The 27,432-nt window shown below is 41.7% G+C and overlaps 1 protein-coding gene across 2 annotated transcripts in view; it reads left to right on the forward strand.

Annotated features, from left to right (window-relative positions):
- Nucleotides 1-25,253, forward strand: part of LOC110977980 (oxysterols receptor LXR-alpha-like) — an 80,093-nt gene extending 54,840 nt beyond the window's left edge. For both annotated transcript variants that reach the window (XM_022232562.2, XM_022232563.2), the window contains exons 7-9: nt 12,307-12,399; nt 15,499-15,765; nt 18,428-25,253. In XM_022232562.2, coding sequence (XP_022088254.1) covers nt 12,307-12,399; nt 15,499-15,765; nt 18,428-18,969 — 902 coding nt within the window. In that variant the 3' untranslated portion in view covers nt 18,970-25,253. The remainder of the gene's footprint in view (nt 1-12,306; nt 12,400-15,498; nt 15,766-18,427) is intronic.
- Nucleotides 25,254-27,432: the final 2,179 nt, after the last annotated feature.

Here is a 27,432-nt window from a genome sequence, read left to right on the forward strand (position 1 = left end):
TTCTAGGTAGAAAACCTTTTTTAAAAATTCACTTCGTTTTTCATTGGGACCCATTTTTGTCATTTTTCGTATTTTTCACCTTACTTATTGCCCAATTTTCAGACTTTTGTTATTTGTATCCACCAGTTCATTTGTTCAAGATTGGGAGCCATTTGTCAGAAATTCAAATTTCGGCAGAGGTCAAAAATGAGATGTCCGGATTTTGGGTATGGCGTACACGCATACACAACTGGATACGAGGCGGTACGAGTTGACTTTTACTGCGTTGCACTAGTATGTACAATGACTTTGAATTGCCCGACTAAAAGGCACAAAAAACTGTCCATTCTCATTCATACAGTTTCCTTCTTGCATACTTTCTCATTAGAGCGTTCATGATATTCCTCACTATTCACAAGTAGAGAAATGTCAGGGAAAACCTGGCAAAACTGAAAAAAAATCCCCTCTAAAATGTTGGCTTCACTTCCAACTTGTGACTCTGTTACTTTGGAGATACGTCACAAAGACGGGCAAAGATTTGGCAGAAAATAGATTTGATTGTGTGCAAGGTACATGTAGCAAAAGGGACTTTGAGTGTTTAAATTGCAATTGGTATGGAAATAAGGGGCAAACAACTACATTTGAGCTTGAGGTTGATTGGTTACTTTGGGGGCCCCACCTGCCTGAGTCAGGAACCATTTCACTGGCTTCTGGCTGTAGTGGGATTCAATACGCATGCGCACCAACTCCATGTAAGTAAGGAGCATGAACATACCTGCCCCTGCAATGTGGGATGGATATGGTAGGTTTGTTTAATAACAAGTGTCTCAGTCGTGCACATGCTTCAAAGTTTGTTCCAAAGTCAAATTCTATATTTAGAAGAAGAACTGTGGTAATTTCTTCTTTTTTCACTCTTCACAGAAACAAAATCTTTTGACAGAAACAAATCATTGGACTCTTCTGGCATGCTAGGCCTACACATACATACATGTACGTGTACATGTACTTTGAAACAGTGTGTTGATGTTCAGAGAACTTCTCAGGATACCCTGGTTCTTGAAATAGTGAGTGATCATGCCTCAAGTGAAAGTTTTTGACAAGTTGTGGAAACCGAATATACATTGTCCACACGTGAGTGACACGCAGTACAGAAATGAACACAGATTTCGCTTGGTATGAATTCAGGCTGTTGCCATTTGGAAATGGATTGGATGAAATTTCATCCAACTTTGGATTTGATGGTTTCAGTAGACTCTATTTACTCCACACATGTAGAGAGTGCTAAATATTCCCTAGAGGAGACTAAAAAGCACTGAGTAGTGCTGTTCTGTTTTTGTAGCAGGAAAGTTTTATTAACTAAAATTTGTTTTCTCCAATTTTTTTTTCCAAACTCTGCAAAAATGGATAAAATGGAGGCCCAGGAGGCCCAGTACAGTACATGTATCTGCCTGAGGTCCTGAATTTGGCATTAGTAAGCTTGTAAATTGGTACACTTTTCCAGCCTGAGTTTGTGGACCCAACTAGTCATTTCTGACACACTCAACGTTAACTTTTGCAACACCCGGACACAGATGTTGCCAACAAGTCTTGGGATTCAACTTTTTGAAGTGAAACATGTTCAGTGTTGGTGTTTTCGGGGTTTGGGGGCCACTTTTTTCCCCGAATGGGGCGACACGCTAGAAAACCTGCCGTCTGGTTCTATTTGACTCAAGTAAGGCACATGTGCGCACTTGTGTTACCAAGAAGACATGTCACACATGCACGTTTTCAATATTGGCAGACAGGTACTGAAAGAGGCCAGAAAGGCTGTTACTGAAAGTCAAGTCACTTTGAGTTGATGTGTTGGTTCAGGTACCTGTGCATGTACAGGTATGGTAAGTCAGGGTGACCTTTTTCAGAATGTACTCTGGTAAACCTTTGGGGTCAGACAACTCAAGTCTTGGCGCTTTTAAAGCTGTTTCTGGTGCTTTGTGTCTCGGGGTAGGGTTTAGGGGAAAACATTTCGCAGAAGGTTCAAGTGAAGTAGGCTTGTCTGGGCGTCTTGAACTTTTTTCTTGGCTCCTTCATGGACATCAACCCCCCCCATGACTAAAGTGAAGAAGAAGCTTTCATCAGCCACATCCAGCCCCTGACAGAAAATTCCCGGGAAGAAACCAGACTCCAGCTCTGGATGGAAAAGCTCCAGAATGAACCTCCTCCAGTTGACATTGGAGTTCTGCCTCCCGAAAAACTCCCTCCTGGCTCAGGTGCACCTTGGGCCCAGTGGAAGACACTGAACCCTGTCTGAGAACAAGAACGGGACAATCCAGGGTTGCTCTGAACAGATAGGGTTACGAGACTGGACCAGTTAACCACCTGTGAATGTGAAGAAGCAGACCGCTTTGGAGCACTGCCCCGTCTGCCCTCTACTATCCAACCCCTGTAGCCAAAACGACCTTGCAGAGTTCAACGCCACGCAAAGATTTATGTCAAAAAATGGTAGACTGTAGTATATCCAACCTTGAGGTGAAGAAATGAAAAGAAGAAAAGCATGCATAAAGCCAATTCTAGGTGGTGCTGTTCACGATATAAACTCAGAGCCACTTGGAGAGAGTTGTGACAACTTCAGATAAGAAAGTCAAAGTTTACATGTACATGTGATTTTTATACAGGAAATAATCATCTGTACCTTTATCTGCTGTTTTTCTTGTCACCTCGAAGCTCATGTATTGAAAAAAAGCCACTTTCAGATTAATTTTTGCATCCCCACACACTACAAACCCACTCTTTTGGAACAAAGTGGCATCACACACTACGTCATACAGAACCTCATGTCGCAACCCAATTACAGCCGTTTATACATGTAAATCCACATACACGTACATGTATAATGACAGGCAATGGGATCACATGTTCCCCTCTCCCTTCCTCGTCTTCTTCCTTCCCCCCCTTCGAATCAGACAGAGGACATTCCTGTGGTCACTATTTCCTCTAAGGTCACCTGGACTTGCTGTAATGACCACACATTCGAGATACAATTACACAGATTGTTTGTTTATTTATTGTTTTTATCAAAATTCAAGTTGCCAGTGTTTTGCTGCATGTGTTTTACACACCTAATATGGACATCAGAACCAAGCAGACAAGTCCATGTAACACAGATGAACCTTTAATTGACTAAACCAGGTGCACACAAAAGCCCCCCCCCCAAAAAAAAAACAGCCTCAGAGGCATTTTGGGGTTGGAACCGTCTAGGAAAACATCAACAAAAATCCAGCTGAAAATAGAGTTCTGGGTGTTTAAAAACTTAGTATGTTGAATGATAGCCTCAATCCTCAGAAAGGCCACAAAATCAGTTTTGGATCTGTCTTTGTCGGCACTGCTGAGCTGGAGTATACACGTACATGTATCTTCCAGAAATTTACTTGCACGTGATGCGCACCGCACATCTGCTGTACAGTTTAACAGCAACCCAGTGTCACGAAGCGTTTCATTTTTATCTAATTTTCAAGTAGAATTGCCCTTTTATTGGGGGGGCAGAGGAAGAGGTCGTGCAGCACCTTGCCTTCTGGGGAAAGAGGATCAATTTCCTGTGGAAGTACAAGTGTACTTCTGGACTGAAACCTGCCATGCAGTGTTAACATCCACTTGGATCTTAAAGGACAGTTCCTTGGCATTTACTTGTATATGTTCAGGTATCAGGCCTGGATTGACTTTAGCACCAGACCCTGGCATACAAATTCTTGGAAAAACTGCTGCAGGCTAGTAAATGCATTCTTTGTAACTTGACGTTCCTGTTTGAAACTGCTGTCTGTCTTATTTGTAAAGAAGAATGAAACCGAGGCTACAGCTGTTGTGAATTTTGATTGCATGTGTTATCAGTTTTGAATCCCCTCACTTTTATCAATTTCAAACTTGCCAGCATGGCTCCACAGAAATGGTTAAAGTAACAAAGTTGAAAAAAAAGCCAATCAAAATGTTAGTTTGGCTGAAATGCGCAGTGGGCTAGTGAAAATTCCTGCAGGTTTGTGAAAAAAAGTAACTTAATTTGCCCAACAGGCTAGTAAAAAAACTAAAGGTGGAGGTATGACAGGCATCTTCCAGTTGGCAGGTTAAGTTTTCTGGAATGTTTCATTTTCAGGAGAATTCTGTGATAATGCTATATTATTCATTTAGCATCATTCCATCAACCAGCCTCCTAAACATTCATACTTAGCGAGGTCAAAGGATATTTGAGCAAGTTGAAAGAGCAACGTCAAGTTTTGGCTGGAAGTATTTACACATTGACACCTGATTTGTGTGTCAAAATGTGTCAGTGCAGTATGTTCATTCCGTTACTGTTCAATTGCCCAGATTCAAAGAGAGACAATTTACCGGTATCCTCTGTAGACTTTTCAGAGTTTTATAGCTTATATGATGCTGGTACTAGTATTCTGAGCCTTTGGAGATCAGTGTTGACTGGATCTGGCAAAATGAGTCATAAGGCCATTTTTTTCTGTGGTACTTTTGTTGAAAATTTACATTAGAAAGAGCAAATAGAGCTCTCTTTTTGATGGACATTTAGCACTCTGTTTGGCATCCCGATGAAAATGGACATTAAGTGGGTGAAAAACACTATTGGCTTTATGGATTTAACTTTAAGAAAGATCCTTTAAAAGGCATTCAACCCCAAAGTTGCCATGGCAGCTTGGGGTCATGTTTATGCTGGTTGGGCCATAACTGTCTGTTACAAACTCTTTTAACATTTCCCAATTATTCTCACCGGTACCATGCAGTTGACAGATGCTAGCAAATTTTTGTTTGACTTGTAAAAGGCCTCTAAAAACAGTTGCAGAAATGTTGTTGGTTTAGGGTTATCTGCACTTACAGCAGTGCAAATGGGAATACTCAAGGAAACCAATGAAAATCCTGCTTTAATGAGCATTCACAGTGTACTAAATGAGTGCTTTCTCTGAGTTTCCTAAGCTACACCAACAAAAGAGTATCCATTCTAAATATGTAATGATTTTGTGCCTGTGTGCTGTGGTATTTTGGACAACCCTGAAATTTTGCGTAGGCCCTCCATGTTGTTCATCTGGCCAACCAGGATTGCTGGAAAATCCAGCCAACGATGCATTGATTGCCAGTCAACATGAACATCATGATACAAGGTCGCCTATCAACAAATGTGCATTTTTCAATGGGTTCCAGCACTCAAGGCTGATCACGTTTTTACCCTGGATTCCAAGATGATGCAATAGCCAGCCACAATCCTGAGGCCTGGGAGAAAGACCCCTTTTCGCTACACCTGCTTGCACTCAGAAAGTAATGAGATGTACCTGCCACAAACTTTCCCTCGGTTATTTGTCTGTCTGGGTTTCAGCAGTTAATGTACCTAACCCTTGTGAGCATGTTCCCCTACTGTTTCCCGTTGATGATGTACATACATGGAGTGCAGTTGACATCACGGACATGGCATAACAGGGGCTGTTTGTTTCACTTGGATCCCGATCTCGATCAGTGATCCCAATGCCGGTTCGCACCATCCGTGAGGCTGGATCTGGTGTTGGTGAACCAACTTCGGATCACTAATCCCGATCTGGATCCACTTTAAACAGGCCGATGATTTCCCAGAGTGACGCCTGCGCACCACCTGCAAACACCCAATGAATGAATACATTGAACACACATGTACACTGTACATGTACGTATGTGTTACTGGTAAGCTGTCAGGAATACAGAAGTGACAGCTTACTCACATTAAGTTCACAGCGGGCATCATGACACTTGTAATTATTGCAATCATGATTTTGTCATGGGTACAGGGTATGGTGCTGTCAAAAAGCACTGCCGTTTCAAGTGTATGTGGGTACATGGCCTTGAATACAGAATGTGTCATTAGACTGCGCTGTGGGCAGTACGTGTCATTACATTGCGCTGTGGGCTGTACGTTCATACTGTTCACTTTTACTTAAAATTCCTTTGAAATTTAATCTAGCAAAGTTGTCAGCATTCAGGATATACATGTACATTGTGCTAATTTCCCTTCGAGGCAAGAAAAAACCGAAGAATTTGAATACTTTTGCTTTTCCATGTTTTGATTTCCATTTTGTGTTTTCTCTTTTCTAAATATCATACTGTATTTCACTTTCCGACCTTCATGAAAAACGGACAGAAAACTTTGCAACAAGATATTCAAGAGACACCTGTCATCAATCAATAATAAAATTGTCACTGTTGTTTCCATCCACATGCAGAAGCTCACTAAAAAAAGTTAATTGATCCAATCAACTTAGTTTTTTTGGGGGGGTGTTTTTTTGTTTTGTTTTGTCTTATTTTTGTGTCCAAACAGATCGCCTGCTTCCCTTTGTCTCTTGTTACTTCACAGCCAATCCCATTGGCTGATTACCGGTCCAATAAACTGAACCGGCTTTCGACTTTTAACCTCATTCAACCCGGCTTAACATCATACGAAATACACACAAGCACGCACACACACGACAAAAAGTAGAATATTTGTCAGTGTCATGTTACCCACAAGTGTTTGCAGGGGTGTTACCACACATATTATCCTGGGATTCATCCAACCCTCCTCCCCTCCACTACCCCAACGGTGGCAGCTGTGACCTACTAAAGGTGCCAGGTTCAAGGCCTGTAAATGCCCTGCAGGGTGCTGCGTGCGGGGATCAAACCTCAAGAGAGGACTGAGAGCCCTTCTTACCTTGATAAACAGAAGACTGGCAGTTGAGGCATTGAACCTCACTGAATAACATCCCACCCCCCTCCTCCCAAACCCAATCCCCCCATTCAAAATCCATTTTTCGCTCAAGCAGAAATTCAGTAAAAATACCTTTACCACAGACTCTGTTACAGTTAGTTCTGTGTTGTTTCTAATCCATGAAATTCGTGATGGAATCTACTGGTATTTTTCCTTAGTTAGTGACGTTAGATACAGGTGCATTGTACTATACATAAGCCTTTTATGGCAGTGTGTTGGTGATGTGCATCTAGTCAAATATTTCACAGGTGGCAGCGTGAAAGCTCTGTGAAGGAGCACTTCCTAACCACTATGGCTGGGCCAGAAATTAGAGGTCCAAAAGTGTAGCATTTTCGTGTCCCTGTTACATCTGACCTTTATTATTTGACATGGAAATAATTAATTTCAAACTATTACTATTTGTTTGGCAGGTAATTTGCATTAATTCATCACTCTTGGAAATAAGAAAATGTGTTTTGAACTTACAAAATCATGTCAGATGTGAGAGGGACCCCCCAAAAATGGACCCCTTCTTTCTGGAATTACCCATTGAAAACTTGTCGTTGATCTGTATAAGGGCCTTCTTTGTAGTGACTTTTGCCAAATATAAAGCAGTTGGACATGGCTTGGCAAAACGGGACGTTACTTGGCAACAAAAAGCACTTGTTGCTTCTCAGTCATATTGAGAAACTCCAAGGATGGTTTTAGTGACTTCATTCCAAGTGCAGATCCAGAACCAGATTTTAGGAAACAGGGCCAAAACTGTTTCTGGGGAACCAAAAAATTAAGTAAGCTTTCATAGATTATCTGAGGGATAAGGCCAAAGCTTTGGGCTTTTTACAGGTGTGTTTTATTTTTAATTTTTTTTACAGCATCTTGCATTTGTTGCCCTGTTTGGCTTTTATTGCCCTTTTAATTTTTTCTCCTTTTTATTTCAGTTCACAGTGTCTATATTCATTTGTTTTATTTCATTGTGTTTTGTTTTAAAAGCTTTTGATTTGTTTTGCTCGCTTGGTTCAGTTTTTTCAGTTTGTGCCCTCTCAAACCTGATTATCTAGGGGACTGCTTAAGATTACCATCCAATTGCAGAATTGTGCCTCCTTCCAATCGTTTTGGCACACTTCCAATCTTCATGCCATGCGCTGTTTCAGAATAGTGGCAAACAACAGACTTCCAAAGATAAATTGGCATAATACAAATCTCTGAGTTGCTGGCAAAGTCCCCGGGGCTACCTGCTCACCACTAATGGACATGTTTGTCCTGTCGTTAAACCACTGTTGTCGGAGTTTGTGTCTTGGACCACTTAGTGAAATCCAGTTGAAATCTCTGCAGAATAAAAAGGTTGCAATTTCTATGTGAAAGCTATTGTGTCCGCATGGTAACAGAGCATTGGCTTGATGCATCTTTATATGGGCACATTTATGTGAAACAAGCCCGCCCTGTGTTTTGCAGCAGTGAATGTTGTAACATCTTTCAAGCGCTGTGGCTAGGAAGAAGGCACTTTATCACGTTCAGAGTTTCCTTCCACCTTTCTCTGTTTTTGTATACCTTTTCTGTATTTGCGCTGTGTTAATTTGGTCATTGTTTCAAAAAAGAGGGAAAGACAGTGATTAATTTGGGAAAACTCTGAGGTTTTCTCAGTCCATTACCCACTTTGTTGTGTGGTGTGGTGTTGTGTTGCATTGCATTGTGTTGCGTTGCATTTTGTGTTGTCACATTACGTTGTGTTTTGTTGCACTGCCTTTCATTGTGTTGTGAACTGCATTGTCTTCAATTTATCACCTTGACAAGTAAACATGGTGCCATTTTGTTGGTTTGTTTGTCTCCTTTGTTTCCCTCTTTTGATGTTTGTGAGCTGATTCTTGTTTAAGAAAACCTGCCTTCTGTTAACACGTTTCTCAAGACTTCATGTGTGAAATCCTTGGGACATGGGTGCATTTACTGCATTGGAAAGCTTTTTGAAACAGAAAAATTGTTTAAAAAAAAAAAAAAAAGTTGCATTATGTATTATCATCGACGTGTTCCTGTTTTGCAAACTTGTGTGCTGTTGGTTCACGACTTTTTGTAACATTAAGGTGGCTAAAAGAGCAGATGACAGATCAGGAACATGTGCATGTTATTCGCTATCAAAAGGATGCTGCGTGCTACAGGGCACAGCACAGACACCTGCCAGCCGTAATGGTGATTGGATTGTTTGTCAAGAGACAAAAAAAAAAACCAGTCAGACGCTCAACTCAAAAAGGCAATCAAGCTGACATTCTGAAAGTCACTTCAGCTGCTCGTAAAGCTACATGTATGCGCAGTTTTCAAAAGCTGGCGGTTCTGGCCCCATGCGTTCTGGCCCACGTCCTGGGCATTGTTTCCCCGTGAATGCCACACAGCTCAGTTGCCCCGTAATCCAGCACATGGTTTTTTGCTATGTTTCGCTTTGTATTTAGGTTTGTTTTTTTTCAGGATGGATTACGTGATGGAGACACTCAGCCATACATCCATTGGCATTTGTTGCACGGGGTGCCTTCATGCATTCAGACTGTCGGAGAATAAAGAATTACTTCCTTGCATTGACTTTACCAGACACAAAGCTTTGCATGACACTGCACCGATACATGTTCAGCATATTCTTATGAGCATGTAGGCCTACCAGTTTGGGTAGCGATTATTCAGCCACCGTAAGAATAGCATCATGTGACACGTACAATGTACGTGTACAGTTTAACTGTTGCAGTAGCAGGCTGCTGTATTTATGAAACACAAACAAATTGTAAATTTAGTACTGTTACTTTGTAATGGTAGTATTCCATGATGGAGTTGTCCCACGACTACACTCCCTTGCAAAGTGGGGCTTGACAAATGCTGATCCTTGGTTGTCATTTAATGGAGATTGTTTTGACACTTATCGGATCATCACAGTTTTGTAACTCTGAGATGCTGCGGCACGTAGCCACTTAGGGCACATGTTATTTCACAAAGTCGGTATTTTCAAGTGCATCTCAACTGAACTTTAATTTGTACATCTATGGTTCTTTACAGAATTCATTTAAAACCCTTAAAATGCGACTCAAGACCCCAAACCCAATTGGCATGTGACCTTGTCCTAAACCTGACAGGATCACTACATTGCTGAAATTTCTGTCACTAGCACACAGTGCAGTGGTGGACACTTTAAGCATGGCCTCACACACATTCCAAAGTGCAAACTATTCTACGTGTATTCACAGTCAGCAGGTTGAAAGGGAAGCAAATGGAGAGGGGGTTATCAACATGAATGATGAGGCTTCAATCAAAGTGACATGTATACTGCTGAGACAGTTTAGGAAAATCCACTTTTTGTCATATCACGGACCCTTGATCTATGGAATGGCTTTTACTCTCGTGGGCATGGGGGGCTCTCTCCCCCCCCCCCAAAAAAATTGATAATACAAAAAAAGGATATTAAAGGCAAATAGACATGCGGGAAAAGACGAAAGAGGACCAAATTTACCAGTTTGCTCGTGAAAACCTTGAAGCTGATGCCCTTTTGGTATTCTTAATGGCTTACCGCTATTAGTTTGTTGCTGATGATCGAGTGCTTTGCCCCTCCCCCCCCGGAAAAAATCCTGATAATGCCTGTGTGTGTGTGTTGGGTACATGTACATTCACGTATGTGAGTCGTAGTCTCATATACATTCAGTGTGCTGTTACAAAAAGGACATGTACATGTACACTGAACGTCCACTGGCACTTGCGCAGTTTGCATTGACAGAAGACTCTGTGCATTTAAATAGCCATCCTGAAGTGCACTGACCAGTCAGCCAGCTTAGATTTCATTGACCTGGGTTCACATCCCTCCCAGAGCAGTGTTTGGATTTGCTGGTCAGTCACCAGTCCATCAATAAGAAGGATTTTGTTTGCCTTGAGGATGAAAGCCCCCTCCTCCCCCGGGTGTTTCTTTTTTATCCCCCTCTAACAAATTACTGGCTTGTGTATGTGCTTGGAACAACAGTGTTTTTCCACGGATCCGACTGATTGGCTGCATTTTGCCAACACTGATGAAGTCTGCTCTCCTGAGACCTCCATCATGCTTTGTGAACAAACAAGGATGTGTGTGTATGTACTGTGCATTCATGTCTCACACTCCCATACTGGTACCTTTGGCGCCAGTGTAGACTGAAAACACAGTGCACAAGACATCAAATTATACAGACTTGTTTGCAGGAAGGAGGCACGGCATAGCCACTTGGCTTCATTCTATTTGGCTTTTTTTGATAATGAAATTGGTGAAAATTACAGAAACGTTGGAGCCGTGTTCACCATTTTCAGAAAAGAATTCCTGTTTCGTGGCATTTCTCATTTGTTGGAACATTTTGGGTTCAGCTGTGTCTTCATTTATTGTTACCCATCTTTCAACCTTAATTTTTCTATAAATAACAGTGCTTTGTTATTTTTCTTATTGTGGTGTAGGGAAATAAACCAAAATCCAATTTTAATTGGTTGCTTTCTTGGATAAGCACCATGTGCCAAGAATTTGGAAGGCTTTTGGGGAAACCATTTCCAATCTCCCTGAGGAGGAGCTGGAACCCAGCTGATCACTAGTGCCCATCTTGAGTACTTAACCATTGACACTTGCAGCAGTTGTCTGGCTGGTTCCAATCTGTCATATGTTGTAACGGCAGGTGTTACAGTCAGTGACTGCACATGCAAAAGTTGGAAATATTTCTTTACCAATTTTTGGTTTGGACATTTTCAATGCAACGGCAGTGGTGGAAAGTTGTCATGTGTCGTTGAGTTTTTATGAAGCAGTCAATATGAATGGCAGAGAACACCGTGTTACTTTACCGCTGCCGAGACAGGTGTTTCATCCAGCACTGCTGCACTATTACGGGCATTGTTAGGCCATTTGAAATGGGTGGTGCCATCATGAAATGTGCTGGCAGTCTGCTGGCAAATTTCATGCGTGTCATGGTGAACTGATTGACTAACCTGCCACCTACATGACCTCTCCTTTCCATTCCCCTTCTTTCTCCATTCTTGGCAACAGCACCACAATTTTGCGACAAAACTGGGGGGGGGGTTGACATCCACATCTACTGTTGGCTGTGTGCACCTTGCCACAAACCCTGCCGTTGCGGTTTGTTGCATTTTGTTGCATTCTGTTCCATGAATAGCAGGGCTCTCATTTCAGCTGTGTTGCAGTCAGTCTGTTGCATTTTATAGCAGGCTGCTAAGAGAGGACCGATGGATTTGTGGTTGATTTTTGGATTTCATCAGCACAAAAATAATCAGTCTATAGTCAGTGATCAGTCCGATTATCACACAGAGTTTGTATTTACTTTTACTATGTTTGGTCGAAACGTTTCATGTATTTTCCATAATGTAAAATTGTCCATTGTTGACTTGTTGGTAACAGTTTTAGACTGGTCATTGTAAAATTGTAAACCTTTGTCAAATTTTTGTAAAAATGCTGTGAATTTTGTGGTATTTTGAAGATGCGTATTTTGAGCAGTAGTTAAGAATTTCATTACCAAAATAGCCGTCATGCATCGCGTGGACTAAATTTGTGAGACTGCCAATAACCAGCCATAAGGTTTTGAATGTGATTATAAGATGGACTTTTTTAAATTGATGTCTTTCAGGTATGAACGGCCTGCAAATGTGGTGTGATGTCGTCACTCAAACGCTGGCGCTCTTCATCAAGCGAATTGTCACCTTCTGCAAGTACATACCAGGTGAGTGGTAGGGTTGTAACGATTCACTGATGCATCGATAATCGCGATTCTAAAATGCCACGATATGGCATTGCGATACAAAAACTTGAATCGCGATATTTGGGGGGAAGGGGGAATTATGATTAAATGTGCAGTAAGTTGAAAATAAAGTTAGGCCCAATAGCTTTATATTTTTAATATTGCCTGTACTGATTACTCTTGCAAGAAATAGTTTGGATGGGTTTAGCATCACAGACAACTCGCCGCATGTACATGACATAGGCCTACCTGGCACTAAAACGCAAAATTGACGGTAGGGCATGCATCATGCCGCTAAACCTTCACACCGATCTCGATGTCATGAGGAAATTCAATGTATATCGGACTTTATCCTTTCATTTGTTAAACCACACCAGTTTATCAGGTTTAGACAGGTTTTTTCTTCCTTGCATAAGCGCCGTTTTTTCTACGCGGTGCACGATCTTTGGTTCACACACCGAACAATACTAGAGCTCCGTAATGCACATGAGTGAACCTACATGCACATGTGCAAAATGTGCCTAGTGTGACTGGGCTCAAAGTGCAAGCCTTGTGTGTAAACAGAGACCAGGGACCATCCTGTCATTGTGTTGTGATTGGTTGTCAATGAAACATCAATATTCATACATAGTGTCAGTGGGACTCATTACAGCTGTTCGTGTGTGAGTGGAAGTAGTGACTAACAATCTCCATAGTTACTTGCAGTAACACACATTTCACTGTGAATTTATGCCTTGAAATAAGGTTAGTGCATTTTCGCTTTCGGCGACTCGATATAGGGTTTTGTGTCATCGAATTTTCAAACAATTTTTGGATATAAACTTATCAAAATGTCAGTGCAACACAAATATCATAATTGTCTCAAGAGGCCCTAACTTGTATGCAATCTTTGATAAGACCAATCCTCAAGTTAGGAATCCGCAAAAAAAAAGGTGGATGGAATACACCGCAGACCATCAAAATCTCTTGTTATTAAAAAATAAAAAGACTCTCCACCCTAACGTTTTTTACCCAAAACTTTAGACGAAATAAAAACCGATGCTACTGTACACACCTACCCAACTTATTTTTTTCAATGTAATAGGATGCACAGCTATTATTTTGTTTGGCCTAATGTTAATAAACCAGAAACACTTAGAGAAAGAAATGCACTCCTGCAGTTTGTGACTCATCTTGCAGAAGCTTCTTGTCCTCATCACCTATAAGTTAGTAAGTTACCATTGAGAAGTTACCATTGGTAAGTTACCATTGATAAGTTACCATTGATAAGTTACCATTGGTAAGTTACCATTGGTAAGTTACCATTAGTAAGTTACCATTGGTAAGTTACCTAGTAAACTGTTTTAAATTGGCTTTCATCTTATTCATGTAGGTTTTTGGTTTTTACGATACGTATCGCATCGTGAGATACACCCCTAGTGAGTTGCATGTTAGGAGAGACCAACGCAGCTCCACAGCATGTGCGAGATGCACAGCTTACAGTTTAGGCTTCCCCCGCCTCTCTCAGTGGGAGGCGACCCACCTCACAAAATAGTAATGACTGCCTTGACTTTTAAGGCCAGCTTTGCCACCTCTCACTAAAAAAAAGAAAAGAATTTAACAGTAATCCTGATAACAGAATCTTTATGGAATAACTCGCATTCCCATCGTTCTGACTGATACAGAAGGTTGCCTGTCGCAAGACCGGTTTATTTGCAATAGAAGAGGCAAATTGAGAGTAAATGTGCCATGAGGTTATGCACAATTTTAGGCTCCGTTTGCATGGTCACTATATGTGCGTTTGCACGCGTGTTTTAAGCCAGTCACAGACACCGTAGGTACCTCAGGGGTATCCAATCCTCCACACAAGTTAGTACTGCACGTAGGTCAAAAAAATGTTGAGACAAAATGTGTTGTTGTGATCAAATTCACTCCACCACCATCAGCTATTGATTGAGACTACACTTCAGCAAGGTCACATGAGAACACACGCTCACAGGTTAAATGTCATAAGCACACCCAAAAAAAAACAAAGGCAAAGAAACTTCATTTCCGTTTCCGATATTTTGGCCCACCGCAGCTGCTTTTCATCAAGACTAATAGCAAAAGTGGTCAGAGAATGGCCAATGTGTGACTGTGTTTTTCACGCTTGGGAGTGTTCTTTCATGACCAGCAACCAGAAGCGTATTCACAACATTAAAGCAATGACTAGGAATTTGCTTAACCACTTGGTGCTGGGGTTCCCGGAACCGGAGACATTAGGTTTATACGCATACCCAGGGGTGCCCAAAATTGGACAAAAGGAGCTGGGCCTTGTAACAAAAGACTGTCGTCGGAACAAAAGACCGAGCTGCCCGGAATTATCAACATTTTTTTGGTTGTCAATAGTAGAGGTAATCCATCAGTTTTGAAACAGTGTACCACTATTTGTGGCATTCAGGGAAAGCAGATTAACACCAAGGACAAAAGTGCGTGATACAATACTGCTGTACACAAATCTGGTTGCATTTGAAAAAATGCCAGCAGCGCACTGGGCCAATTACTCTGGCGTTAATAGATGTTGTCTGTCAGATTAGAGTAGGCACCAGACAGTCATCCGTGCGGGTATAAACATCCAGTAAAATTATGAATTTGTGAAGAATTTTGATAACGGAAAATCTTGAAAATCCTTGGGGAACTTGTCGTGCAGAACCAGAAATGCTTCCATTCCAGAGAGACAGAGTTCAAGGCAACAGACGATTTTGTTGACAATGTCACTTTTCTTGTAATGTTCGTCATGATTCTCAGTGCTACTGTTCTTTATTTTCACAATCTAGAAGGTTGTACCTATTTTGGTTTGCTGCATGCAATAATTGATGGGGGATAGATCATTCAGTGATCCAGGACACAACAAAAATGTCCACTTATTTTCAGCCATTTTGACCTGGCAGTGAACCAACTCCAAACTTCAATTTTCATTTGTTCAAAACTACAACGCCACAGAGGGATAACCCAAGCCACAAAAATGCGCATCAGCAATCATAATAGAAACATCTTTCTTGGCATGGTCATGTAAACCCTACCCTGTTTACATGCAAACCTTTGCTTACTTTTTTCAACCAGGTTTTGCCTTGCTGGACCAGCATGACCAGATGATCCTGATCAAGGCGGGCTTCTTTGAGATCCTGACGGTGCAGGACAGCATCGAGTTGGTGCTGTACGACGCCTTCATGCTCAGCAAAGAGATTCTGATCACCCGGCCCAACATGCTCAAGTTCATGCCCCAGGAGCTGGTGGAGTCACTCTACGACTTTGCAGGGCGGCTACACCGCCTGCGGCTGACCATGACCGAGCTGGCCCTGCTGTCAGCCATCGTGCTCTACGCAGACGGTATGTATCTCGACGGCTTTTCCCAAAATCTCAGTTTCTGGCTCTTGTTCTCCAGGGTTTGCAGTACCCATTGGAGCAGTTGACCAAGGCCAGTGATTTTTAACGTCAGTTGAGTTAACATTTTGAAAACTTTATATCTGAGTAATTTTTTACCTAGCTTGTACAGAAAGAGACAGAAAAATGAAGCTGGGCAAGCTGCCAAACATACAGGTTGGAGATCTCTGTAAGGACAAGGATAACACCATTACGGGATTACTACCACAGGGAAGGTGAAAGTTCTGGCCGCAGGGTTGCCTGTCTGAAGCGTCTCGTAACATTTGGCTCATGGGGTCGCACCACAGCAGTAATGATACTTTCTTCGGCAGTGAACATTGTTGCAGGATTAAACGATGCTTGGAGCAGCGTCCTTTGTGGGGCAGCACATCAGAGTGCAATAATTCACCGATATTAGAACTGACAGGTTTGCTCGGAGTCATCTTGCCACGCTTTTAATGCTATAGGGGGGGTTCTTTGTGCAAGCAGCACAGGGGGACCCATTGTGTTCAGTCTCTCTGTCTTTTTTTTTTTGGGTTGTATAGGCTTGATGTAGGAGGTCACTGATCGTATAGTCACAGTCTGGCTTCATGTACAAGGAGAATTGGTTCATTCAAAGGATGAAATGTCCACTGCCTAGGCAGAGGGGTGTATACGGTACATTGCAGTTGAAAGTTAACCTGTGAATGTGAAACTCTCGCCACACTTTTTCTCTTGCTGAGGTATTTATTCTCATTCAACAAAACATAAATAACTTTTCCTTAATAATCAGAAAAGATTTTCACAAAATTGGGAAACAGTTTTCACATCTTTTTAGGAAGTGGGGAAAGTTTTTACACTTATCACACAATTGGGAAACATTTTCAAGCCTTTTCACACAATTGGGAAACATGTTTAGGCCTTGTAAAATACAAATATGAATTCTCTTCCCAAAGTCTTCTGTACCCGTTCACAGTGGTAGCTGTCAACTGCAGTGTACTGTATATGAAGCAAACTGTTAAAATGTGAGATGTGTTCTTTCAAAAACAAAGGGCCCCTCTTCCAGGCTCATGGCAAAAAAAAAGTTCATTCAAAAGTTGAAAACTTTGAAGTTGGCCCTCTTGGAGGATTCATGACTTTATGAAACGGGGTCCTCCGGTTGCTCGTAATCCTGCTTCAGCTGGTAGATACTGGTGTGGGAATAAGATCACCAAAAAAATGCCATCGGAGTCAGCAATCAATCAAGGCTGCAGATTGCTATAGACAGTCAATCTTTCACATGTACACACCGTGGGAGGGAGTCAGGGTGGCGTAGTGCTTCCTTCCTCATCTTCCACCTCTGCAGCCCTGGTTTAATTCCCGGCTCGGTCCACGTGTGGATTGAGTTTGGAGTCCTTACCTGATTCCTGGGTTTACCAATGACATTCTTTTAGGATTTTCCTCCTACCCCTGAAGCTGTAACTTTTCATGGTCACTTGTCTACAGGTTTCTTATTAAGAATTATGAGCTTCAGTGCCTGGGGCACGCTTCTGCAGATTCCATGGTTTCATTACCAGATGGCCTCAATAAGAAATTTCTAGTCAGGGGCTGGCTCCAAAAGTGATGCGGCCATGTTTATTTCTATTTATTTATTTTTTTTGCCCTCTCGTTTTTTTTCTAGAAATGATGTCACTGCATGGTATTTACATGAAGTGTCCGTGCATGAGTTGTCATACGTCATGCATATATAATTGCAATTGCATATGCACTACTGCTACCAAGAATGATTTAGACTGTCCCCCTCACTATTGATAGTTAAAAAGCATTTTCAGCTTGTAAATGTACACAGGACATAAGACCACCTTGATTGTCTGGTTCCCAGATGTAAATGTACAATACAGAAATGACGCCGTCTGAAAAAGATTACCCAACTACATGTACATTCATTCATTTACGGTTTATTTCTTAATACCAAATAGAAAGTCAAATATTTGGTTTACAATATACACAATAAGAGGTTAAAATTGACATCAAAAAAAATAAATTAATAACTGAATATTAAAAAATTGCACAGAGTACGATATTTAAAGAACAAATACCACAGATTAGGCGAATTAACAATAATACATACTATAAAAAAATATGCAGTAAAAGACAGAGCCAACAAATAAACGATTACACCAACATACAAACCAACCAACATAAATACATGTATATGTACCAACCAACCAACCAGCATACGAAACGACCAACATATCAACAACCGACATACCAACCGACCAACATACCAACTGACAACCTAGACAAGCGATCAACAAAACCACCGACGAGCATACCAACCAACCACATAGTACATGTATAGGGAGACTCTTTGTTGTACATACTACTCAACCGCACCTCATTTAAAACCCATTAAATTTACGCAGTAGCAGGATTCCAGTCAGTTAAGCAAGTTTGATGCATGTAGCTTTAAGACATCGTATTATTCCTGTACCATACAAAAAACAAAAACAGGGTTTGAGAGTTTGAGGACATCAGTAAGCTGGTGAAATTTTTCTCAGACGTCACTTTTCCTGACAGTGTGCATCAATTATAATTATGTTTGTAGAGGAGAAACCTGAAATTGAATAGCATTATATTTTTGTTTTGTTTGTACACATTTGGCTTGCAGATCGGGAGAACCTGATTGATCGCAAGGCCGTCGCTGCCATGCAGACCAAGCTCCTGATGGCCCTCAAGCTGGAGGTCCAGCGCAATCATCGTTCCGACCCCCATATGTTTGCCAAGATCCTCCTGCGCCTGCCCGAGCTGCGCACGGTGGACAACCTCCACACCCAGTTCATCATGAAGCTGCAGGTGGGCGTGGGCAGCTCCGACCTGCCCATCCCTGCCCTGTACAAGGAGGTGTACGACCTGGGCATCACCCGGATACAGAGAGACAGCCCCGAGGATGGCAGGTCTGAGGACGAGGGGTCCGAGGACAGTGGGTCCGAGGACAAGGAGCCCGGCGGCCTCCCCCACATTAAGAAGGAGATCGAGGATGAGGCCGCAGGCAAGGGGGAGGCGTTGCTCAAAGGGAGGGAGGGGGAGATGATGTGGGACAAATGCAAGCAAGCGGACCTGGAGCAGATTGCACTGATCGGACTGAATGGCATCAGCCGGAGGGGTCGTCGGTCGGAGACCGGCAAAGATGACTCCGGGAGGAGGTGTTGACAGGTGTGCCCAGGAGGTTGTCATGGAAACACAGAAGGGGGGGTAAGGTCGTAGGTGAGGAGTTCAGGAGAAAATTAATGGCAGAGAAAGAGTGACTAGGGTTGCTCGCTGAAGAAACGGGGGGTCAGAGGTGGTTACCACTGTGATCGGAAGGTCCTCGCAGAAAAGTACTTGAGGGATGGATAGTACATCAGAGGTTGATGCAGTGGCAAGGGTCGCAGAACCTTAGTTACCAGAGGGGAGCCTACTTGGAATTCAGGGGTCATTCAAGTCCTGATCTGACAAGGTCAGAGGTCAGGGAAAGAGATGGGGGAGAAGTGGTGTTGAGGCTGCGTTTGAAAGTGCCATATGGGGCCGGTAGTGACTTGGAAGAGGAGGCGTAGCTGGCCATTTGCGTCCAGGGCGATCATGTTATATCTGTTGGCTGGAGCTAACTTTGGAAAAAACTCTTTTGGCCTGTGGAAACGATTGATCAGGGCTGAGAATTCCAGATGCAAAACAGTATTAAAAAGTACCGGTCCTGGTTTCAACAAAGCACTTGAAGCATTTTCAAGTGTTTCCCCAGTCAAGCAAGTATAAGTCTTGAATTTGGGGGGATGGGGGGTTCGACACAACTTATTTGAACTTGGCTACAGTGAGCATCCTGTATTTGCTCCTGACTGGCTCCATACAGTCTGTGTATGAGCTGTACATGATTAACACTGTGCCAAACACCAGTTTTTGCCACAGTCTAGTAAGCTCAGCCTTCTGTGTTGCAGTCCACTGTTTAGTGTCTGGTACATAGTCACATCTGCAGTACACATTCAGGGGAAGATGACCGGTACCCAAGCAGAGGTGTAACACAGTTGTTGGAGGAGAGAATACATGTATATCCCCCTATTTGACCAAAAGAGGGAGATGACCATAGACAGTCCCGCACATTTTGGTTTAAAGAAACCTCCCCCCCTTCCAAGAATGCAGATGTTGAAGTTGAGTTTTAAACTAACCGTTGAAGCCTGTCAAGTAGAACTGCAAAAGGGAAAACAAGTAGAAGACCTTTCAATGCACCGTTCTCATGTAAGGGTAAGGCACGTTAGCATACACCTGTACGTGACAGTACCCACCAAGTGTTAAATTTCCAGGATCAACTATCTCTAGGATTGTGGAAATCCTTCATCCTTCCCATTTGATAGCCTCAATTTAAGTCAAGTATTAAAGTCGTTGGTCCACCATATTCAGAATTATGTGCACTGGTGTGCTCGTCTTCACTGCCTTTAATGACAGCGCCAGTAAGGGTCAATCGCTCTCCCGAATGTTGCGTTAAGGAATTATGGATATGCACAGCCCTGTGAGTAGCTCACTGCCTCAACTGGTGCACGTTCACTCTGTATGCCTGTGTTGGGCGCACAAGAGAGCATTGACGTGTGCCACTGTTCAAACAAGTTCCACCCAGCAAGGGTGTGAAGACATCACATCATGCATACCCCAAGAGACTAAAACCTACCAGTGGCCTGTATAGTTGCTGTGGGTGTAAGCAAGGTGTCTTGCTACACAGAGATGTGTAACACACAGTAAAGGGGGCCAGTAAGTGACCATCATGTTAACAGTGTTTCCCCCGATGGTCTCACATTGTTGTCATGTCTTGAGCACTCCACAACCTGTTCTTCATGCGCATTAGTGCAAAGGCTGTAATTGGATTGAGACCAGAGGGTGATTTCTGTATTGAAATAAAAATTAGTGTCCATATTGATGTCATTCTAAACTGCACATGGGAATAACAACTGTCAAAGAGCACTAGCCGAAGCCTACTTCTTCTTCACCGATGTGAATTTTTTTGGTCATAAATTATTATAAATTTGATAAAATGTAATGAATTTATAACCATAGGGGAAACATTGCCAATGTGAACAGGCCCAGTTTACTGTCTTTTGTACACTTGTAATACATGTTCAGGTACTGATGCAGTGAAGTGCTTTATGAAGTTTGCAAATTACAAGAGATTGTGATTTACAATGGTGACTGGTTCCTAGACCTAAACTTGTGCTTCCAAAGCCAAGGGCTGTGATAGGTGTTTGACGATATTGCTAAATATGCTGCCTGTTATTGTCAGGCGTAGTTTTTTTTCGGGGAGGGGGGAATGCTGGAGAGGGGAGGGTGAAAATGAACCTTGACATTTGGTTTTCAGGGTTGCTGTGGCCTGGAAAAATCATGGAAATTTGTTTTTCCTTTTTCAGGCTTGGAAAAGTCATGGAATTTGGAAAAATGACCAAAGTCATGGAAGTTTGTCTTGGAAATCATAAAACACTGTGTGATTTCTATTATCAAAAATAAGCACATAAAATCTGAGATTGTATTTGCAACCTAAAAGGCCGAATAGTCCAAGAAATTGCATTGGGTCATGGATTTTCATAATTTGGTTATGAAAAAGTCATGGAATATAATTGTCCTTTAGATGCAGGAACCCTGGGCGTTTCCGGAGACGTAAAACTTGCAGGGCTTTTTCAGCTGTCCATTGAGTCTTGAGACTTGTTCCAGAATAAAGTCCAACCAACCCTACCCCGAACCCCAGCCTAAGTCTTTGGTCCAGGACTGTGGCTGCCCTCTGTTCAATACTTGCCATCGGACCTCTTCAAGAAATCCGAAAAAAATACCTGAAATTCCCCGGTCCAATTTGTGGGATTTTTTTCCTTTGCTCTCCTTTTTTCTCCTTGTGTACATAGTTTCAGACCATTCTGGGTTGTACAAATTTAATAATCTGAAATAACCGAAGAGTAAAATTGCCATGTAAACTGTACAGACATTTTAGTGTTACATCTGCGTGCAGGACTTATTTTGAAATTTTGTATTGAAAGAGAAACAAATCAGTTATATTTAATGGCGTGCACCGTTTTTTTTTTTTGTCTCACAGAAACAGTGATTGAAACTCCAAAAACAACTGAAATTAATGTGTTTTTCCATTAAAAAACGTATCTGGGAAATCCCATACAAATCATATATTTTTTTGTAATTTGTAATGTACATTTACAAAGCTGAAATTTTCATGGAAATCCAGTAGCCCTGAAGGTTGTCATTTTATTTCGGCCAGGGGATGAAACACAAGAACGGAGGCTGAGCCACATGTACCATGTAGATCTGTGTTGATTTTGTTACAATGATGTCGCTTTGTATATAAAAACAGGGTATATCAACATTTCTTGTAATGTGAACCATACTTCAGGAATGACATTTTTCTAGCGCAAAGTGACTATTTTTCTTGTCTGTGAAACATAACCTACATAAAATGTGCATGTGGACTACATGTACTTGTAATTTGTATTTAGTGTAGAGCTTAAGTTTTTGTAAACCGGGATCCCATAAACAATGTTTTGAACAAGCTGCACATTTATGAGCATGTGCATTTTGATATTTTTCTCCCTTTCTGATTTTTTTCTGTGTTCACTTATACTTCCCACACATCTGTGTACGTTACTGCAGCGTTGTGACCAAGTCATTTTCTTCAAGTCATGTTGCACATCATTTTTCCTAGAGTCATATCACACGCCAGTTTTTCCCATATTGAGTCTCCCTTTCTTTTTTTTATTTCTTCACCCGTCTCATGTCATAATTGGCATGGAACACACTTTCTGCTGAGACTGATTTACTGTACCGATTATGTGACTAATGATGCTAAGTGAAACAGGTCAATGTAATTTTTTACATGGTAATATAGTGACATTTGAAAGTTAAAGAAGAAGTGGCTGCATGTAATGAAACCAAAGAGGTTTTCTTTTGCATGTAGAAAGTCACAGATACATTTTGTTTCTTGTATTCAACAAGTCAGATTTGTTCAAGCCAAGACCCGAGTTGTTTTCTTCCACGTCGAGTCTCAAGTCATTATCTTTTGGAAGTCTAAAGTCAAAACATTGCAACTGAAGTCAGACTCTGCAATTCAACAAAACTGGTCCGATGGCAACGTAGCACACGTACATACACATAAACGTACATATGTGCCTGGAAATTTGCACGTCTTTAACTCGAAGGCATACACCTCTTGTGCTCATAACCATAGCAACAGGCGTGCAATGAACTCACCGAACCTACTCAAAGCGGTCGTGACTATTGTTGCCATTCGACGCTCCGGGCAAAATGGACCAGTTCAGAAACTGTGGCAATTGGTTGTCATGTGTTATTCTCCCTAACAGTCCTCAAACCGTCCAACCATTCGAGGATTGAGGACTTTGCCGTTAAGGCTTGTCAGAAGATATGATTGTGTGTGTATCTATATTGGAAGTTGATCATACTTCATGTATTTTCTATCGTTCAAAATGTTCAAAACATTTTTTTCATCTTCCAGATTATATGCTGCTTTTTTCTCAGCGTTTGTAATTATTACACAAATACATGTTTGGAGCATCTTTTGAAATCTGAAATACGCTCCCAGAGGATATGCCCTTGACTGTACATGTATAATTTGTAACAGTAATTTTCACTGGCACATTTCAATCGATTTGTTTTACCAAACAGCTCTGTGCCAATTCGCCATGTAAACAAAAACGAAACTGAAACAACCCACAATGGGTTAACAAATGTGTTCAATTCAGAAGCCAACCTTTGATTTTTTGTCTTCATTTTCGGGCAGGTAGTTCCTTCACAATGCACATCTGGAAAAAAGATATTACCAGGTGTCCGGGCTCGTCCATTACCAATTTTAATGTAATGTACTCGGTAAGACTTGAGTGATGTCAGTTTGTGTCAGGATATTCTTCGAAATGTTATTTTGTCCATGCAGAATGGACGATGGGTAAATTGAGATTGGGCCAGTGAGTGGAGTTCGTTGATGTGGTTCTTGATGGAACCTTTTCATAGCTGTCTTCAGTAGGCTGTACAGTGCCCATGCGTTGTGCCAATGTCGAGTTCATGATACTTGATGACTTTTTGTGAAGTTAGAGTCTGTGATATCTTTTAGGAATGTTTCAACATGGCAGTGGTGACGTTTGTTATTTGCATGAGGTATCCATGTAAGTGGTTTATTTGTCAGATCCAAGCCAAAGGTATAAAGTTCTGCGTGATCTTCAAAATTAAGATTTTGTTTCAAGCCAAGTTAATGCATTGTTGCATTTTTAATCGAGAAGTATTCATTGTTCAGTGTTTGGGGATTTTTTTTTCTTATCTTTTCAGTTTTGGGAGGTTTTGTGGGGAGGGGTGGTTATTGTTTAATGTTGCTTTGTTTTATTCTTGGGGAGGGGGTGTTTGGTGTGTGTGAGTTTGTTTCTGCATTCAATTGGGACCCAGAACAATTGAGGACAATAAGGTGCCCGATTGACAGAGGGTCCCCGATTGACAACTGTGTACAAAACATATGGGTGGTCTTTCTAAAAAAGTTAGAGTACAAACAAAAGAGGAACAATAGGGGGTCCCCAGTTGCAGGCAAATACACACTTCTGTGTGTGTGAGTGTTTCTCCCCCTCTGCCACAGCTTTACTAGGGGGGGTACGTTATTTTAATCCATACCTTTGTTTTAGAGTCGTAACATTTGTAATGTAACATTTGCATGTGACATACATGACTGTACGTCAGTTGTACATCCATATTATTGTTTAACGTATGGTATTTTTTAGAAAGCTACTCGCAACATTAAACAAATGGGGTGCCTCCAGCAAAACATGCCAGAAAATGCAAATGCATTTAACTGCAAATTTCATGGCTACTGCTCGTTATTGCTAAGTTGTTTGTCTTGGTCGTTTCCTATAGTCAGGTCCCGTCCGGAACAACTTTTGTTTTTGTGGAAATTTTGTGTTTCTTTTGGGAAGGGATTTTCTTTAAGTGGCTCTTTTCAAGTCAAGAATAAGCGTCTTTACCCCGCATGCTCGTTTTCCTACCGGGCTACATCACTAATCCGCCAGTGCAGTTCAGAGTTTGTGGGTCTCTTAGGGGCAAGATTACGATGAATTGTGGTAATCTGATATGAAAAGTGTAGCCAGTTATTCAAGGACTTGGCCCAGATTCTCTCTATAGTTGATGTTAAGATGCGAGGAATTATGTTCGAAATAATGTTGCGGGCGGCCAAACTGAACAAATACTAAATATAAATATTAATCATCAGTTGTACTTGTGTGTGTAACCTGAATGTAATTATTGAAATAAATACTAAATACTTTTTCTATAAAGAAATACGCGTATATATATATACACATTTGGGGAGACTTTGGAAGGATTCAAGCTGTTCGAAGTTAAACTTTCTGTCGTGTTTGTTTCCTCTGAAAATATATATATATTATAAAATGTTGTGAATATTGCAAATAAAAAAATTGTTTGATTTTTCTCGATGACTGGCCTGTTGACTGCAGTTGGCTTTTCTGTCAAGTGTTCGGGTATCTTGTATGACAAAAAACCCTCAGGAGCTGGTCAGGTTTGAAATCACGGCTCAGAGACAGGAAGTGTAGCATGATTATTTTATTAGGTTTTATTAAGTTCATGTGCGTGTTCATGTTCATCGTGTATGTAGGCAGGCCACTGTTTTGCGACGCTACGCTCCTGCTCTTAGCCTCGCCACTGGAGCAGTGTATGGCATAGGCCTAAACCTAAGATTTAGGATTGGTGCCTAGCAATTGTTTAGATCGTGGGTTTGACTTAAAGTGTGGGATTCGTTCATGGCGTTGCTTGGGTGTCTTCATGCATCGAGCACGGGTATTCTCACGTCACGGGTTCGGTCGAGCATGAGTAATAGTGATCCAACCGAATGGGCACAAAATACGGAGGCCGCCGTTGGTTTTTGTTGTTTTCGCCTTAAGTAGGGTTTGGTTTTTGGCCGAGTAGGGATCAGGGGATACCAAATAGTTTTTTTTTACTGAAAGTCGAAATTTTTCATCCGTTGGCCTTTCAACGCCTTACAAAAGGACAACAAACAAACTTACCTCCTTTCGTCCCTCTTCCTTAATCCTACACAAGAGAGGCTGTTAGTATAGTGACGTTCCTTCTATGTTTAAATTTAGGTGCCGTGCATACCCTATTTGTGAAGCCAACATGAAGTTGTTGGTATGCGGAGAAATATCGAGAAACCTTTTTTGAATTGAAATGCATGTTTTAGGAAATCTACTGGCCCACTTTTTCCGGACGTTGTCAGCACTATTCAAAAATTTCGGCCAAAAAATCGCAAACGAGAGGAATTCCCTCTTTAGTGGCGCGCTCGTGGCAGCTACTAGACCATCTCGAAGTAGTCTGTATCTTTTGAACTGGGAACCAGACTATACCCGAGACTGCGTGTTACCATGGTGTGACTGTGAAGTTTTTTGGGCCTCTGGTATAGTGATTGAGATATATGAACTTCGCAAGAAATTGATTTTTTTTCCTGTCGTGTAAAAAGATGCCTGGCTTGTGCTGTTGACAACGCAGCGTTTCATTTTTACGAGACTCCGAGACCCGTATACGGGAACTTGCCCTTGGCAACTTACCCGTAGACAAAGGGCATGCTATCGGCTATATAATGTTCTGACCGGATGTCTCACTAGAGTAACGCTGCCGTGGATTTTTTTTCGTCAGGTGTACCAACCATAGAGCTAGCTATTTATAAAAACAGTAACTCCATGTCAGTTTGTGGACCCATTTTCACTGTTGCTCCAGATATGTGGGATGTTCACGGTCAATACCGTTAACATCACGGTATAATATAATATTATTCAGTAATACGCGATATCAACAAGAGATAATTTGATACACAAGCAATCACCGGCGGTGGAACAATTTTCAAAGTGAGAGGCCAGTTGTTAGCCCATCAGGCATCCGCCTTATAGGTACTAAGTTGATCCATTGAGCCCCACCCAATTAAAGGACCTTCAAAAAGTGGGGGGTAGGCCCCCCAGTCGAAATAGTGGGGGGCACTCACACCCCCCACCGCCGCCACCGCAAGCAGTATCGCATAATTCCAAATTCTCTTGGGTCTGTAAAGCAGAAAAAGAACTATCTCGTGGTAAGTGTGAGATACCGTATTAAGCTGGAATGTTGGTTGTTGCCTAGAGAAAGGACACAGATAATGGAAGTACGTGCGGCGAAGCATGTTGCAGGGTGTGGCTACATAAGGGCGTTGGAAAGCTGAAGGTGGCATTCGCAGTGCACCACGCACCGCACAGTTCGTTTTCTTTTCTTACAAAGATGTAAAAGTTATGTTTTAGTATACTTTTATGAAATTGTTTGCATAAGATGTTTAAGTTGTGTTACAAAACCTCAAAAACGAACCCTGGAGTTCGTCATGATCGATCGGCGTCGGGGGTTAGATGCCCCAAAGTGTTATTAGTCTTATGCGTTTCAACTGGAAGGTGAAATAACATTTTTGTATTAGGTCTGATATATACAACAGTTATAGAGTAACGGAGATGCTTCAAAAAGAGCGTGGATGACTGTTACCATAGGAACAGTAATAACAGTTGTACACTACTGTCCTGTTTCGTTTTTGATTAAGCTTGTTTGGAATTGTCGGGCCTGAAATGAGATTCGGGGGAACTAATACGG

This window comes from Acanthaster planci, linkage group LG20 (assembly GCF_054643075.1).
Source record: "Acanthaster planci isolate LZ-2023a linkage group LG20, COTS_SCS, whole genome shotgun sequence".
In the NCBI taxonomy this organism is placed as follows: Eukaryota; Metazoa; Echinodermata; class Asteroidea; order Valvatida; family Acanthasteridae; genus Acanthaster; species Acanthaster planci.